Below are 17,738 nucleotides of genomic sequence, written 5' to 3'. Positions count from 1 at the left end.
AATCTCAGGCGTGTGATCAAGAGCTGAGGCTGTTAGGAGAAATGGTTGAAAAAGTTAGTGCAAGGTGAAAGTGAATTTATGAACTTCAAGCCATTTATTTCTATTAAAGTGAATTAATTATTAGTGAGCTTCAGGGCATCAGCTGTACACAAGGCAACGATGGAAGGTTTTCGATGGCTTTCGAAAAGGTTTTATTTAAAAATAACTTTAGACTGCAGAGAAAAGTTACAAAAATGGTACAGAGAATTCTCGTAGACCTTTCACCCAACTTCTAATGTTAACTTCTTACAAAACCAAAGTTCAATGATCAAAACCAGTTTGGTTTGGTTTTTAATTCTATGCTGGCTGTGTGTTGAGAGTCAGAGCCAGGTGACTTTCACCTTTGCACAGGACAGACCAGGTGGGTAAGGTGAGTCCCAGTAACGTGTAGTGCCATCACATTAAACCAAATGACCGCAAGGGACTGGTCTCAAATGATATTTACAGATGAAAATTGCACTATGAAAAGGAAAATTCTGTACATTCTCTATTCTAGACTATGGAAATGAGATAAAAGAAAAGGATGGGGGAGGAGAGAAAATCCACAGTCACATCACTAAGAAAATGGTGGGGAAGGAAGCAGGGGTAGGGCAGTTAAAATGTGTCCTGCGTCTTACAGATCACTGGTTGGGAAACTCTAGATTCATTTTCTTAGGATTTTACTAAATAGGTGTAATGGGTCGTGAAGAGCAAGGAGGAAAGGCACTGATTACTGCCAGGTCCGCACATTGAAACTCTGGTGCTTAACACCTTTTGTGATCCCCTGCCACATACCTGTGAGCAGGTGAGGCATGATAACTCCATGATTAGCATTCCATGGTGGCTTTCACAGAGGACTCAGCAGGAAGTACCCGAATTAGACTTTCCAATTGCATGGCTGTGTATCAGAGATGACCCAGTGGAAGAATGATGGTTTAAAAAATAACCACGGTAATAACATGAAATTCTTTGGGGATAACAACTACAAAAAACAACAGAGTGACTTAAATACAGGCTGGTAGAGAAATATTTGAAAATCTAGGAAATTTACTAAAACACTGATGTTGTAGTCATTGCCATACATGGAAATTTTCCTACCTGGATATGTGATCAAGAAAGTTTTCTAAGGGATGGTGGGAATCTGGGCAAATGCCATTTGAAAAACTTCCACAGTATAAAATGGGGGTAAAGAGATATTGTTGTGTTTTCATAGGATTTTTTTGAGCAGGAAGCTTCCACTCATTCCTCTCTATATTTAACAAATGCACTATGCCAGTTTCAGGTTCCGTGGATTAAGACTGACAGATCCTTTGTATCGTAGTTGAAGGGATAGAAAAATTACAAAAATATATCAACAAACAAGATAATTTTAGGTAGTGATTAAGTGTCACTGTGAAGAAAATAAAACAGGGTGAAGTGACAGAGGTCAACAGATGTGGAGAGAGTGGGTTTCTCCTAGATTAGGCTGTTAGGCAAGACCTTGCCATAGAGGGAAGATTTTGAGACTACAGTTTTGCTCTCTGCAGTTGATCACAAAGACTGTAGTTGGACGTTGAGACTTGCCTTTACCAATGTATTTCTTGGCTTTGTTGAAAATCCAGCGAGTCAAGAGATCCTTGAAGAAAAAGTTGGTTCCCGTGCTTGGGCAGGGAAAGTATAAGTCTGCAACATAGTGTAGCACCAGAAATTAGGGTAGTACTCAGAGAATAATGAGAACATATCAAAAGGCACAGAAGTCACCTTGAAGAGGCTCCTGCTGGCTAATCTGGGACACTTTGAGCATCCAAATAAATATGATAGTAATAGGTTGTAATTCAATAACTGAGTCCATAAATCCATACATGCATATATACATACATATGTACACACCTAAATGGAGGAAAAGGGAAAGCTCTTACAGTAAAAGACCAACTAATAAATACAGAAGGAATAATGGAGTTAGGAAATCATGAATGGTTGCTGTAACTAATGGGTGAAAGTTTGACAAGGAGCAGAATACTTACATAGTTGCAAAATATCTCCTCATAGATTACTTATTAATTTTAAGCATTCAATTGTAACTTTACAGTGAAAATAAGCCTAAACACATCATCTAATCAAGTGATCAAAGTTATATCACTGGGAATTCCCTGGTGGCCCAGTGGTCAGGACTCTGCCCTTCCATTGCAGGGGACACGGGTTTGATCCCTGGTCAGGGAACTAAGATCCTGCAAGTGGTGCTGCACAGCCGGGGTGAGGGGGGGAAGTTACATTGGGATATAAGTTACATAAAAAGTTACATAACACTGGGACAGATTGACTCACAGTCAATCTGATAGAAAGCGCTGAGGACACAACATCACTTTAGTGGTGTCCCTAAACTGAATAAACTGAATTTGTAGTCATGAGAAAACATCAAACAAACCCAAATTGATCAACATTGTAGAAAATAACTAGCATGGTCCTAGATTAAAGGAGATTACTGAGAAATGAAAATCAATGCAACACATGATCCTGGATTAGATCCTAAACTGGAGGTATAAAGGAAAGCTATGAAGGACATTACTGGGAAAATAGAAAAAAATAGTATACAGATTATGGATTAGATAATACTATTGTGTCAATTTTAAATTTCCTGATTATACAAAAAATTCTTTTTACTTAGGAAGTACCAAGGTGTTTAGAGTGTGAGGTAGCATGACGTCTCCAACATACTCTCAAATGATTCAAAATGTGTACACGACACGTACACACAGAATAGTAAAGCAAATGGAACATATACAAACAACTGGTGGAGCTTGTACTATTACTTTAGCTTTTCTGTAAGTATGAAAATATATTAACATGAAGAGTTACCAAAAAGCCAACCAACTAGCAAAACAAAAACACCCAAAACCTCACTTGCTTAAGCTTCATCTTGGTGATATGACTGAAATCATCATTTCTGAAGGAACTCTGACCTTCATGGCACAGCTGAGTATAAGGTGGAACTGAGCTCCTATTAACTTGTACCCCTGGACATGGTGGTACCACAAGCCAAGTTCCAAGCATAATCCTCTCTGCCCTTTGAGTACAGCAGAAACCTTATTTATCATTCATAATCAACACTTATCAATCTAGTCAAAACCATGATCTTTCTAGGATCAGCTTGTAAATTTCTTTTTTTTAATGTATGCCTCTTTTTTTAATAAAGTCTTAATCATTGGTAACTTTATTTTTAATTAATTAATTAATTAATTGTTTTTGGCTGCATTGGGTCTTCATTGCCGTGCGTGGGCTTTCTCTAGTTACAGTGAGCGGGGGCTACTCTTCGTTGCGGTGCGTGGGCTTCTCATTGCAGTGGCTTCTCTTGTTGCGGAGCATGGGCTCTAGGCGCATGGGCTTCAGTAGTTGTGGCACGCAGGCTCAGTAGTTGTGGCGCACGGGCTTAGTTGCTCCGTGGCATGTGGGATCTTCCCAGACCAGGGCTCAAACTCATGTCCCCTGCATTGGCAGGCAGATTCTTAACCACTGAGCCACCAGGGAAGTCCCTCAGCTTGTAAATTTCTGATAAGAATCCGCTGTGATTCTTTGGAAGACATCAATAAAGTGCTTAGTAATCTCCTTTCATGGATGATATGCAAAAGCCACAAGGAGAATGAGAACTAGAAACTCTAACTTGATGAAACTAGAAGAAATTGAAACTCTAAACCACAAAGTATGCAGAAGGGTTTCCAAAGCAGCAAAGATGGGATACTGTTGCATGTGAGAGGAAGCAGACAGGAGATGTGTATTTCTACAAATCTCCAAAAAAACCAGCAAAGAAGATTTCTCCAAGGTGAGGGGACATTCTCAGAGGTCAAAAAGCCTTCTCTTTTTTACACTAATGAGTCCAAGGTGCCTAGACAGGCAATATGAATGTCTATGAACCTGGTTTGGTTCCAAAGAGACAAAGGAGATGAGGCTAAATGAGAAAACTCACAGATAAGCTGAAATTATAACTACGTACCAAAAAACCTACTGCAAACACATTATTATTCTTTTTTTTTAATCTTTATTGGAGTATAATTGCTTTACAATGCTGTGTTAGTTTCTGCTGTACGACAAAGTGAATCAGCTATAAGTGTACATATATCCCCATATCCTCTCCCTCTTGAGCCTCCCTCCCACCCTCCCTATCCCACCCCTCTAGGTGATCACAAAGCATCAGCTGATCTCCCTGAGCTATGCAGCTGCTTCCCACTAGGCATCCATTTAACATTTGGTAGTGTATATATGTCAGTACCACTCTCTCACTTCATCCCAGCTTCCCCTTCCCCCACTGAGTCCTCAAGTCTGTTTTCTATCTCTGCATCTTTATTCCTGCCCTGCCACTAGGTTCATCAGTACTGGTTTTTTTTTAGATTCCGTATGTGTGCATTAGCATATGGTATTTTTCTCTCTCTGACTTATTTCAGACAGACTCGGTATGACAGACTCCAGGTCCATCCACCTCATTACAAATAACTCAGTTTTGTTCCTTTTTATGGCTGAGTAATATTCCATTGAATATATATGCCACATCTTCTTTATCCATTCATCTGTCAATGGACATTTAGGTTGCTTCCATGTCCTGGCTATTGTAAATAGTGCTACAGTGAACGTTGTGGTACATGTACCTTTGTGAATTATGGTTTTCTCAGGGTATATGCCCAGTAGTGGGATTGCTGGGTCATGTGGTAGTTCCATTTTTAGTCACATTATTCTTTTTATTTTAAAATTTTTTTGCAGACACATTATTCTTAATGGTGGAATCTCAGAAGGATTTCCTTTAAAGTCTGTAATACGGATGTCCACTACCAATCCTATATTCAACATTTTCAGTGAAATTATAGTCACCTGAATAAGGTAAGAAAAAGAAAAAACTTGTGTAAGAATTGGAAAAGAAATTAATTTGCCATTATTTTCAGACAGTGTGATTGTCTAGAAGGTAGATAAGCTAAGAGCCTATAGGAAAGCTACTAGAATTAGTAAATAAAATCAGCTGGTTGCTGAATATAAGATCATTATATATAAGTGAACGGTGTTTATATATACCAGCAAAGAATATTTCAAGCAATAATAAAAACCCATAAATTACTAAGGGTAAATCTAACAAAAGATGTACAGACTTTAACATATAAATTTTATAAAAGACTTAAAAATGGACTGCTATAACAACTGCTGGGCCTGCGTGCCACAACTACTGAAGCCTGTGCTCCTAGAGCCCACGCTCTAAAACAAGAGAAGCCACCACAATGAGAAGCCTGCGCACTGCAACGAAGAGTAGCCCCTGCTTGCTGCAACTAAGAAAGCCCGCATGCAGCAACGAAGACCTAATGCAGCCAAAAATAAATAAATAAATTTATTTTTAAAAAGAAATAATTATTTTTTAAAATGGAGTGCTATACTATTTCCATGGATTGAAAGATTCAATATTTTAATTGAATTAAATAATTATCTCCCAATTAGTTTATAAATTTCATGCAGTTCCAATAAAAATCACTGCAGAATTCTTTTTTTGAAATTTCCACATTCATTTTGTAATCTATATTTAGTCATTCAAGTTAGAATGTCCAAAGGTTACATAATAAGAGAAAAAGTTAATATAATTGTATCATTCAAGAAATAAATTTGAAGTAGCCATCTACTACAGAGACCATCTTAGAAACTTACATACACACAATGTACCTCACACTGACAGGTTTACTGTAGTGGCCTTATTGCTAAACTATGGGTACACATTTGTTAAGGACAAAAAATTCTTAAAGGTGAATAATAGCAAATAATGATATGATCATAAACAACTTAAGACAAACTATAGAGGTTTTCACTGCAGAATTCTTAACAGAATTTTACAAGCTGATCCTAGTACTAATTTGCAAGTTTAAGGACCCAAAACTGCATGTCTCTATAGTTTTACTTCAGTTTTCTTTCGGTTATTAACTGTTTTCTTAGGTGGTGGTGCTTCTCTTTATTGAATTGGGGGGTTCTCTTTCATGTTTCAGTTTTCTTCAATCGTTTTTGATATTTATTGGTGTGTCCCAGCCACTTACACCAAGAACCAGCAGCCGTTTTCTACGAAAGGCCTGAAAATAAATACTTTAGGCTTTGCCGGCCACATACGGACTCTGCCATATATTCTTTGTTTTTGTGGGGTTTTTTGTTTTTGTTTTTAACACTTTAAATGTAGAAATGTAAAACCCATAGTCAGCTTGCAGGAAATACAAAGTAGGTCACAGGTTAATTGGCTACACTTGCTCTGAGTCTACACTCCTTCCTGTTGCTTCATGAAAGTGGAGGATGAGAGATAGGACTGACTTATCAGATTTCTCATGATTCAGTTTTCCAACCACTGTCCAAGGTTGGTCCACGGAGAATGCCACTGTGTGACAAAGTCTCACTGGTGCTTGGCAAAATGAGAAGAAAGGAAGAGCAAGTTTTTCATAAAGCTTGATTTCTAAAATTTAAAGAACCGGTCTTTGTTTTTGTTGTTGTTGTTGTTGTTGTTGTTTTGCGGTACGCGGGCCTCTCACTGCTGTGGCCCCTCCCGTTGCGGAGCACAGGCTCCGGACACGCAGGCTCAGCGGCCATGGCTCACGGGCCCAGCCGCTCCGCGGCATGTGGGATCCTCCCGGACCGGGGCACGAACCCGTGTCCCCTGCATCGGCAGGCGGACTCTCAACCACTGTGCCACCAGGGAAGCCCAAGAACCCATATTTTATAAGAGACACAGTCAACATATGCATTGAAGTTTCAGAACTGGTGTTTATGGGAGTCCAATTCCTCTTAGAAGGCTGATCATCTGTTTTGATCAAGCACACTTTTTCCATGCTGAGGGTTCAGCTGTGACAAGTGAGTTTCCACTGACTTCTGCTGTCTAGTTCTCTCATAAGAGAGCCTGGGGTCAGGAAAAGGAAAGCAAACATCTAGTTCTAATCTACATTTTTCTATACTAGATGCAGGCGAGAAACCTTGTATTGTCTGTGAGCAGAGGAAAGCAGCAAACTATATCAGAGTAGCTAATGCCACCATCAGTTCAGGTTAGGCCCATCTCGTATTAAACCTATTATCTCTTTTTTTTTAATTGATTTACAATGTTGTGTTAGGAAACCTATTTTGAAATGTCTTAACAGCGCAGCCTCTTCTACCATGATAGTTCTGCGACCTCTTCTGGCACTTACATAAGATAACATACTTGGGGCCTCCCTGGCAGTCCAGTGGTTAAGACTCTGTGCTTCCAATGCAGGGGGCGTGGGTTCGATCCCTGTCTGGGGAACTAAGATCCCACATGCTTCGTGGCACAGCCAAAAAATGAAAAAACAAACAAAACCATAATGTAACCACACTTCTGGAAATGAATGTGCTGGTAAAATTTATTTACATTATGTTCTCTCATCTCAATCACATCTAAGTCTTGGCAATCTGTATTTGCATACAGAATCCAATACATTCCTGGGAGAATTTTTTTTTTAACAAAAACAAAACAAGATACAATCAATGTGATAGTTGGGTAGCTCAATGAACATCTTGCTTTTGGGGGGTCTCATCTGGGATTTCAGAGTGAACTGTATCCAGAGGCTGCCAGTGGCAATTCATGAGAGAGTCATAGAGTTCTTCACTTTCCACCATAAATTCTTTGTTTAACTCCTCAATATTCAAATGAAGATTTGGATCTGCAGAAGCCAAGAACACATATGAAAAAAAAAAATACAGTTTTACAGGACACATAGTAGAAACGGCTTAAAATTAGAGCTTTTAAAAACACATTAGCAGGAAATATTGCAGACATTTAATGTTAAATTTTTTTAATTGTGTGTTTACTTTCAATAAGACCTAGAAATTGAAGCTAAAAAAGTAGTGCTACCAGACTCAATGAGCGTCTAGATGGTGGAAAAGATGGAGAAAATGGATGGAATTGAGAGATAACGCCCGTGGAGATGAACGGACAGGACTTGGAAATGCGTTAAACTTGGAGCAGAAGAGAAAGGAAGGGTCGAGGATGAGTCTTGAGTTTCTAGCATGAGGACTTGGGCAGATACAATGCCAAAGAGTGAACCAGAACTAAATCCCTACGACAGGGCTTTGAAAAATAATCATGCTGCTTTATCTGTTAACAGATTGTTATAAGTGAATAAATTGTTTATAGCAACTAATTCAGAAACAGAGGGAGACCTACACTAGAATTCTCCAGTAGGATCTTTCAGTTTCTAGCCAGCTGAGTGAATGAGGAACCTGGAAAAGGGGTTAGTTTTGTTTTCAACGAGGGCAACAGAAGTTCTCTGTTACCTTCTAGTGAATCTTCATCTTGGTTTTCAGCCAGAGCTGTGGTTTCCTACAATGAAAATCAGTATTTTAAGAAAAAACTAATTTTACTTAAAGGGTTACTCACTCTCTTGGAAGAATTTAGCTCTCAAAAATAATATACACTAAACTCCCTTTTGATCAACTTTACTTTGAATTTTGATTAAAAGAACCTTTAAATGATATAAGTGCAATGGGTGAACCGCGTCCATAGAAGAAAGTCACAAAGGCGTAGCATCAGACAAAGGCGTCTGGCTTCTCTGAAGTTTTGGGGAACTAACTGACATCCTGGGGCCTGGGCGAGGAACCAGACAGCAGGGACCCTGGCATCAGACTCCACAGGTACTGTAATAGGTACCCAACTCTCCACCTGGAGCTCTGCCCTTCCTTCCAGGTGACAATCTGCAAAGTCTCCATGAGCACATACCCCTCATGGCCTTCTAATCACACCCCCCGCCCCGCACCCCATGTCTCAGCTAAGGACCAGGACAGTAGATGCTTAAGGAAGTGCAGAGGCTACAGAAAAGCAAACCAATCAATTATCTTCTTACGTAAGGAATGAAGTTAATTCCAGAAGCACTCCCCAAATAAATCTTGGTTAGTTACTCCAGACTCTGTGGGCTCTCCTGGGACAATGCAAGTTTTTACAACTCCTCTCTGCACGCACCGGCTGGGAACCTGCCTTTGTCAAGGACACACAGCTGATTCCAGGGTCCCTGCTGTCTAGTTCCTCGCCCAGGCCCCAGGAGCCGAGTTAGTTCCCCAAAACTTCAGAGAAGCCAGACGCCTTTGTCTGATGCTAATCCTTTGTGACTTTTCTTCTATGGACTCAGTTCACCCATTGCATAATTGGTTAATTTCTGAAGTTGATAATATACTCAAACCTATACCTCTCTATTTAAAGATACAAAGTTAACCACAGGAAGTCAGACCATCTCCCAAAAGAGCACAAAAAAAGAGAGAAGTGAAAGAAGAAAAATACGATAAAACCTCAGGTGGGAATTCCCTGCTGGTCTAGTGGCTAGGACTTGGCACCTTCACTGCCGAGGGCCTGGGTTCAATCCTTGGTCCGGGAACTAAGATCCCGCAAGCACCGAGGCACAGCCAGAAAACCCAAAAAAAGAAACAGCCTTGAAAAATTGGAAATGAAAGTCTGGGCAAAAAAATACCAAGCAAATGCACGTTTTAAAAACTGAAGGCTTAGGTGTTAAAGCCAAGGCTATCACACAAAGTGTTACTGTGCACACAAATTGGGGAAAAAATTTTGTAACACTTTGACTGCAAAGCGCTAATTTCCCTATTATGTAAATATCTCACACAGTCAAGAAAATGGGGGGACACAAGGAAAAAGGTAGACAAAGGACACCAATGAAGTCACAGAGCACAGATACCAATAAACACTTGAAAGTTATTTGCCTCCAATGAAAGACAAATGCTTTCCTCACCTGTCAGACTGGCTAATCACACACAGAACCTCATGGAGAAGCAAGTCATACCATCAATGGAAAGTGTAAGCTCAGGCAGGCTCTTTGGAGAGAAGCTTTTGCTGTTTAAGATGTTAAATGTCATATCCTTTAATCGAGAACGTCCCCTTCTAGAATTTTTCCCTTAGCCAAAAAACACTCAAATTCTTGAAAAGAGGTAAAAGGAAGTTTGTTAAAGCACCAAAAACATTTAAAATGTCAGTCGATAAGTGATGAGCTAAAATCACAGCACATCCCAATGGGCAACTTTTAAAGAAAGCTCTCCTGGTGCAACATAACAACAGCAAGCAAGGAACAAACTACTAAGACTATCCGACACTGTCCATTCTAGTAAAGGCGCCTCGAGCTCCCCAAACAGAAAGTAAGCCCATTCACAGTGACTTAGTGAGAGTAGAAGGGAAAATCTAGAGGCCATACATCCACTTGAACAATGCTTTCTTCTAAGCGGGGACGGAACGGGGAAGAGAGTGGGGTGGTGGAGACTTTCTCTTACTCCAATACCTCTTTTAAAGAAATATGTTACTTTAGTCATCAAAAAATTACCATGTGTTAATGTTTGCTGCTACAGCAAAAAAAAAAAAAAAAGTACCTCTTGTCCAATTTTAAGTGTTTAAGGGTAAACTCTATTGAATGATGCTAAGCTACAATTTAGTAGCAAGAATTCCCGCACAGACTTCACCAACCTATTATTTTTGGAAAACAGTGAGGACTGAAATTGTTTGCAAGTCAAAATGTCTCAGGTCATCAGCTTTCCCTCTCTGGTACTAAATTAGGGAGCAGAAGCCAGGGCTGTGGGAATTTGAATGAGAGGATCTGGAAGCGTGAGGAAAGGAAAAAAGATGTTTCCATACGGGGCACCCAAACCACCCAGTATTAATGCCAGGGAGAGATACCTTGGGTGTAAGCGAAGTTTCAACTGGGTATCCGGAGGTCTCACACACAGAATAAAGGTTGGGTCCATTTCCATCCGTTCCATAGGCACAGCTATAGCCAGAAGGAGGATAATAGCTGTGCTGTTGCTCGTACCAGTTGCCAAAGGGGTAACCCTGGCAGGAATGGAAGTCTGGCTTCACTCTAAGAGCAGAAGGGAAAGGACAGGAATGACATCACCAATCAAGGCAGAATCACTCAAAAACCCAGGACTCCCTCGTCTTTCCCAGACGTTACACGTAAGGATGATTTCCGCTTTCACTGTTTTAAGCACACCTATTTTCAAAGCAACAGTTTGTACACTGCCAATTCGTATAAGAAACAGACCACTACCGGTCTCGCTTTTCGTTCAGAGTAGGAAAAATCAGCTCACCTTTGCCAGTACCAGTAATAATTATTTTGTTGCGCTATGCCGAAACCTGCAAAACTCTCTTGTTCAGTCATTTATCCAGACCCTTGATAAAACGATGGGAAATCCACACTTTTGACTCCTGCATAAACAATTCCAGCTCCTGGTCTAAACGCGCTCAGCCCCACAAATAACTCTTACAGCTGCCTCAGGGATAGGAATTACCTGCGGTGTCAATTTCGGCCAGGTACTTAATTCCTTGACTTTCAGGTGGGTTAAGGAGTGGGTGGGGTTGGGAAGGAGTGTACTGGGGTCACCTGGGGGAACTCCTGCAAACTACCGCGGGCTTTGGGCTACCTGCCCGCTCCAACAAGTGTCAGGCCCGGGAAAGCCAGACAGAAGGGGGAGGCTGGGGGCGGGGAGGGACCAGAGAGAGAGCGTGAGTTGGGCGACTGTGAAGCGCGCAGAAGTCTCCACCCTACCCCATACGATAATATGTAAGGGAGTCACTTTTAATCACTAAAGCCTTAAGACAAAGACTACAATTTTATGCTTCCCTCCTCAGTTCCATTATCTGCAAAGAATACCTATCAGAACAAGCATCTAGTGGACCTTTTTTTTTTTTTTTTGGCTGCGCCCTGCGGCATGTGGTATCTTAGTTCCTCCACCAGGAATTGAACCCATGTACCCTGCACTGGAAGCATGGAGTCTTAACCGCTGGACCTCCAGGTAAGTCCCTGGACTTTTTTTTTTAAACATCCTCTGCAGGTTGTAATCTTTACCCCAACCAGCTGGTGGGAAGAAGCGGTATATATCACACATCACACACACACACACACACACACACACACACACACACACACACACACACACACACACACACACACACACACACACACACACACACACACCCCCCTACCTTAATGCAAGTGCAGGAAAAAAGTTTTAAAGAAATATTTCTGTGATTCTGTGTGTTTTGTTTTGTTTTTTTAAAGCACGACAAAGCAGTGCTTCCTAAACTTTAGTGCGGGTTCAAATCACCTGAGCATGTTTAAAATGTGGGTTCGGAGTCCCACTCCCATAGATTTGGAGTGAAGCCTCAGATTCTGCCCTTCCAGCCAGCTCGCAGGCACTTTAAGTAGCAAGGCTACACAAAATGTCAACATGTGAGAAGATAACTTTTGAGTCTAAACAAGGACACAGGGTCTGGCCATTTCCTTGTAGCTTGTTGATTCCACTGTTCAAATTCTTAATGTAGTCTATATTTACCTGTAATGTGAAAAATAATCATCATGTTGAATTCAAACCATTCAATCATTCACCCATCATTTACTGAGCTCCTCCTGTATACAAGGTGGGTGCCTGGCATACAGTGGAGCTTATACTCTAGTGAATTTCCCCGTGTTCAAGGGAGATGTTATTGATTAGCAGCTGTGCACACATCGCTAGGGGTCACCCAATATCTGGTTTCCTTTTCTTCCTTAATAACAGAACCCTGGGAGTTCCCTGGTAGCACAGTGGTTAAGAACCCACCTTCCAGTGCAGGAGACATGAGTTCGAGCCCTGGTCCGGGAAGCTCCCACATGCCATGGAGCAACTAAGGCCGTGTGCCACAACTACTGAGCCTGTGCTCTAGAGTCCGCGAGCCGCAACTACTGAAGCCCACGTGCCGAGAGCCCATGCTCCGCAACAAGAGAAACCACCGCAATGAGAAGCCCACGCACTGCAATGAAGAATAGCCCCCAGCTCGCTGCAACTAGTGAAAGCCCATGCACAGCAACAAAGACCCAATGCGGCCAAAAATAAATTAATTAATTAAAAAAAAATAACAGAACCCTGATTTTATTTGGAGGTAGCAACAGGCCTCGTGTCCAGGTGGCCAAAGTCTGGCTAATAAAATGTAAATCGAACTATCACAAGGGGATTGAGGACAGCGTAGGCAGAGGGAGTTTGCTTAGCTGGAAGGAGGCCTTTCTGTCCTCCACCCTTCCCCCAGGCCTAGTGTTAAGATTACAGATGTGATGGCTGAAGACAAAATAACTGCACCTCTCTTGGCCTATGAGGTGATACGAAGGAAGAAGTCACACAACCAAACACAGGATCTTCTTCTTTTTCAATTGGCTGCACGGCTTTCAGGATCTTAGTTCCCCAGCCTGGGATTGAAACCGGGTGCTTGGCAGTGAAAGCGCTGAGTCCTAAAAACTGGACCGCAGGGAATTCCCAAAACACAGGATCTTAAAGAGAGAACAGATCTGGGTCCCTGATGACTGGGGTCCCTGTACCAGCACTAGACCAACCTACCTCCAGATGCCTTTCACTTAAGAAACAAGTATCTTGGGACTTCCCTGGCGGCCCAGTGGTTAAGACTCTGCCGTCCCAATGCAGGGGGCACAGGTTCCATCCCTGGTTACAGGACCTAAGGTCTTGCATGCTGCACAGCGTGGCCAAAAGAATAAATAAATGTCTTGTTTAAGCCACTATTGTTGTTAAGTTATATAAGGTTAAAAACAATTCCTTTTTTAAAAAACTATTTTGTTTCTGTTTTCTTTCAAAATTTTTTATACAACTTGTAAAGGTTATTTTCCATTTACAGTTATTACGCAATATTGGCTATATTCCCTGTGTTGTACAATGCATTCTTGAGCCTGTCTTACACCCAATAGTTTGTACCCTCCCCCCCCAACTAGTAACCACTGGTTTGTTCTCTGTGTCTGTGAGTCTGCTTCTTTTTTTTGTTATATTCATCAGTTTGTTGTATTTTTTAGAAAAAGACAAATTCTTAAATACTGGAGCAGCTTAGAAATCAAATTCAACATATCAGTTAAGATTCTTTCATAAAAACGTGAATATCTTTTTCTGGTCCTCTTATTTTAGGACTAACTTTATTTTTTTTGGAAAGAAAATCGGAATTTTGGCTATGAATGAGTGAGAGGGGTGGGGCTGTAGTTGGAAAGGAATGTGGGAGTTGAACCTTCAGACAAGGTGGTAGGGGACGTCAACAGGGCATGTTGAACCCACCCAGGAAGGCGGCAGGAGCCGGGGCACCGAAGGCCATGAGCAAGGCTCCAGAGATGAAGATGGACGTTCAGGTGATTTTTAGGTGATGGTGACAAGGAAGAGTTCACAAATCTTTCCTTGATCTCAGCCACAAGTGCAAACCTCTCAAAGTTCACCGGGATTATTCCCATGAAGCAGGTGAAGCAAATTTCTATCAGGCTGGTGTCCAGGGGAAGCAGCCCACTCTGCTCCACGCGCAGAGGAGACCAAAATCTTCTGAGAATACAAGCACAGGCAAGCTCGGTAGAGTCCCCAAATTTAACAGACTTGCTACCTGTCACACCGTGAAGAGAAGGTAACTAAGAGGGAATGTTAGACGCACATGATATTTCTAACAGGGCCGAGTTCTCTCCACTGTATCTTGCTTTTAGCTCAGTATATCCACCTTATCACCACCCTCACCCCCTCACCCCCTCACCCCCAAAGGAAAACTGGCTCTTTTTTCTTTAGCGAACCAAAGCCAGGTACTCAATAAATATTTCTTGAGTGAATGAATAAATCAATGCATGGCTCAAGTGTAAGAAGCTTTTCTATCAATAATTTAAATGCAAAACTAGAAATCCTGTTGCGCTTTAGAGTTAATGATCCCTGGAGTGTTGGTTGTTTCTTGGCAACGGCTGTTTTCACAAGAATGAGATTGAATGGCTTTTTACGTCCTGAGTTTGGAAAGAGAACAGGAGGTTTGGCAGGAAGTATGCTCAGTTTGAATCCAGTTGAGCAGATATATGATATTGTATGTGTGCTTTTCTTTAGACAATGAAAAACCACTTTTCTTCTCCGTTAAAGAGAACGTTTGAGCCCAAGGAAATGTAAAAGGCAGCAGCAACACCAGGGTCTACTGTTACTTAGGTGTGTGGAAAGAGTCCTGGACCTACTTCAGCATTTATAACCTCAGATTGGATTAGAGTATTTTAGCTTTAGAGGCACTAATCTTTCTGAAAATGTAATAAAATTTTATCAATGCTCTCCTCCATAAATGTACATACATAATATTGCATGTAAGTTCAGGGCATTCAGAGGCCCAAAAATTTAACCATGAATTCCCCCAGATTAGGAACCCCTTGACTAGATGCTCTAAGGTCTTCTAAGCTCTATGATTGGTTTCACTAATTTTTAACAGTAAACAAAAAAAGAAAAGGAGTAAACCATTTTGAGTTATGTTTATGTGGCTTGCATTATGGTTTTCATTCTAGAACCAACTAGATTCTAAAAGAATCCTAGTTGGAGCAAAACCCACAAGTTTCTTCTCTAAAATGTGACAGATACTCAACTATACTCCAATAAAAATTAATTAAAAAAATAAAATGTGACAATCTGCCAAAAGATGCTGACTGTAGTAATTATCCTGTTATCGCGATACATTAAAATTAATTTCAAATGAGAACTAATTCTTCTCAAACAGCAGTTGAGACTTCGCTGGGGTAATGAGGCAGGGCACCAGGGGGATTTCAGAAGCAACAAAATACATAAAGCACATGATTTTGAAACAGTTTCAGAAAAAAGTTTGTTTTTTTTTTCCTTTTCGATGAGAGACTGACTTCCTATTAAAATAAAGATATGTAAAAAGTCACACATTTAAAGACAAAATACGAGACTTCAAGAAATGTCCTGCTTACTCATTTAAAAAAAAAAATTGAGCCCAGGCTCCGGACGCACAGGCCCAGAGGCCATGGCTCACGGGCCCAGCTGCCCCGCAGCATGTGGGATCCTCCGGAACCGGAGCACGAACCCGCGTCCCCTGCACCGGCAGGCGGACCCTCAACCACTGCGCCACCGGGAAGCCCGGGGGCTACTCTTCATTGCGGTGCGTGGCCTTCTCATTGCGGTGGCTTCTCTTCTTGTGGAGCACGGGCTCTAGGCACACAGGCTTCAGTAGTTGTGGCTTGCAGGCTCTAGGTGCATGAGCTTCAGCAGTTGTGGCGCACGGGCTTAGTTGCTCCGCGGCATGTGGGATCTTCCCGGACCAGGGCTCGAACCCATGTCTCCTGTATTGGTAGGCGGATTCTTAACCACTGCGCCAGGGAAGCCCCTGCTTACTCATTCTTTGTCCCATGCCCGGGGACAACCACTCCAGCAATTCACATTCCTCTGACCTTAGTGGTTCTCTGGTGGAAGAACCACCAGAACTAACAAGCAGTAAATAGGAAAATAAATAGTAAAACAACTTGTGTGTTTTGGTAACGTAATGAGATAACTAGCCCAAAGGGAAGGAATTACAGGCATACTTCGTTTTTTGCACTTCGCTTTATTATTCTTTACAGATATTGCTTTTTTTTTTAAACAAATATTGGTTTGTGGCAAGCCTGCATGGAGCAAGTCTATCAGCACCATTTTCCCAACAGCATTTGATTCCTTCGTTTCTCTGTGTCACATTTTGGTAATTCTCACAATATTTCAAACTTGTTCATTATTATTCTATTTTGTGCGGTAATCAGTGATCTTTGCTATTACTACTAGGACTTGCCGGAGCCTCAAATGATAGTTAGCACTTTTCAGCAATAAAGTGTTTTTAAATTAAGGAATGTGCATTTTTAAGACATAATGGTATTGCACACTTAATAGACCCCAGTATAATACAAACCTAAGTTTTATATACACTGGGAAAACAAAGAACTCGTGTGACACGTCATTGCGGTGGTCTGGGACCCAGCCCGCACTCTCCCTCATGGGTGCCTCTATTGTCAAACAGTGAAACTGGTTTTCAAGAGGCTGAGAGTGAGCTGGACTTCAGCATTTCAGTACCTGAGGAGTCCTTACACATGGAGTCGCCAAAGCACACAGAAGACAAGGCTTCCCTTGTGCTGCAGTGACAACCAAAATGAAATCATTTCTACGGTATCCAAACCAGCATCAATTAAAACAACCCTGAGTAAAACACGGACTGACGATTCAGAACACCGGTGAACAAATGTCCTCAGAGACAAGAGAGTCTAAGAGCTATAGGATGTGTTACAATCCATATGGGGGTTTAAGGGTCGACACCAACCTGTGTGTCAACCTCCCATCCGTCATATCCACCCGCTAGGGCGTTCACGAGACTATTTTTACGCTCCAAGATTTACTCTGTTGTTAACTCTGTGCGAAGCTGTCCTAACACATCTCTGAATCTCCGTTATCTCGTGAAAATCTCAAACCCAATTAGGGCTTTGCTTTTATTCACGTTTGACTCTGCACCTAACCTGGGGGAGGTGGTGAAACGGAAATAAATGAGATTTCTTTGTGGAACCTGACCAAGGATGACTATATACCGTTCGTCCTCAAGTAATGTCTTTACTCCCTTCAAGTAAAGGGTCCTCCTCCCTCCCCAGGATGTGCCACAACGTTGGCCAATTTGCCCCCAGAGTTCGACAATCCATAACCGAGCTGCAAGGAAAGGGGTGCAGGACGAGATTATCGGGCCCGCGCGGGAACGAGGGAATCGGACTCCTCTGATAACGGCGAACCCTAAATGCCACTCCTCCTTGCTCCGTTACTGACAATGTGAGCGAGAAAAGTTTATTCCTCGGCTTCCTGCACAACAAGGAGACCTAACTCCTGTCCCGCTATCACCGCCCACTACAGACAGGGGTCCACGTTGACCAACAGCGCGGAAACACCGAGCCTTCTCTACGCCTTCCGCC

At 41.8% G+C, this 17,738-nt stretch overlaps 3 protein-coding genes across 3 annotated transcripts in view; 1 reads left to right on the top strand and 2 right to left on the bottom strand.

Annotated features, from left to right (window-relative positions):
- Positions 1-12,659, top strand: part of GCNT2 (glucosaminyl (N-acetyl) transferase 2 (I blood group)) — a 106,865-nt gene extending 94,206 nt beyond the window's left edge. Inside the window, exons 3-4 of the mRNA XM_060163704.1 lie at positions 11,721-11,790; positions 12,553-12,659. Of these exons, the coding sequence (XP_060019687.1) occupies positions 11,721-11,790; positions 12,553-12,574 (92 nt within the window). The 3' untranslated portion in view covers positions 12,575-12,659. The remainder of the gene's footprint in view (positions 1-11,720; positions 11,791-12,552) is intronic.
- NEDD9 (neural precursor cell expressed, developmentally down-regulated 9) overlaps positions 1-17,738 on the bottom strand; it is a 503,823-nt gene that overhangs the window by 25,494 nt on the left and 460,591 nt on the right. The window lies entirely within an intron of this gene.
- On the bottom strand, positions 7,513-11,156 carry C10H6orf52 (chromosome 10 C6orf52 homolog). Its single transcript, XM_060163707.1, has 4 exons — positions 11,086-11,156; positions 10,676-10,856; positions 8,284-8,329; positions 7,513-7,670 (listed from the first exon to the last, which is right to left on the bottom strand). The coding sequence occupies exons 1-4, from the start codon at positions 11,154-11,156 to the stop codon at positions 7,513-7,515; spliced, it is 456 nt and encodes a 151-aa protein (XP_060019690.1).

The sequence above is a fragment of the Lagenorhynchus albirostris genome, chromosome 10 (assembly GCF_949774975.1).
Source record: "Lagenorhynchus albirostris chromosome 10, mLagAlb1.1, whole genome shotgun sequence".
Classification (NCBI taxonomy): Eukaryota; Metazoa; Chordata; class Mammalia; order Artiodactyla; family Delphinidae; genus Lagenorhynchus; species Lagenorhynchus albirostris.
Note: the sequence above shows the minus strand (reverse complement) of the source record. Positions and strands in the feature narration are given on the sequence as shown.

Bases quoted from the DNA above. Each gene is read 5' to 3' on its own strand.
- C10H6orf52 (XM_060163707.1), bottom strand. From the start codon at position 11,156: ATGACTGAACAAGAGAGTTTTGCAGGTTTCGGCATAGCGCAACAAAAT. The intron at 8,330-10,675 runs GTATCTCTCCCT...TTTTCATTGTAG, and splicing joins AAACTTCGCTTACACCCAAG to GAAACCACAGCTCTGGCTGA. The intron at 7,671-8,283 runs GTAACAGAGAAC...TGGCTTCTGCAG, and splicing joins AGATGAAGATTCACTAGAAG to ATCCAAATCTTCATTTGAAT.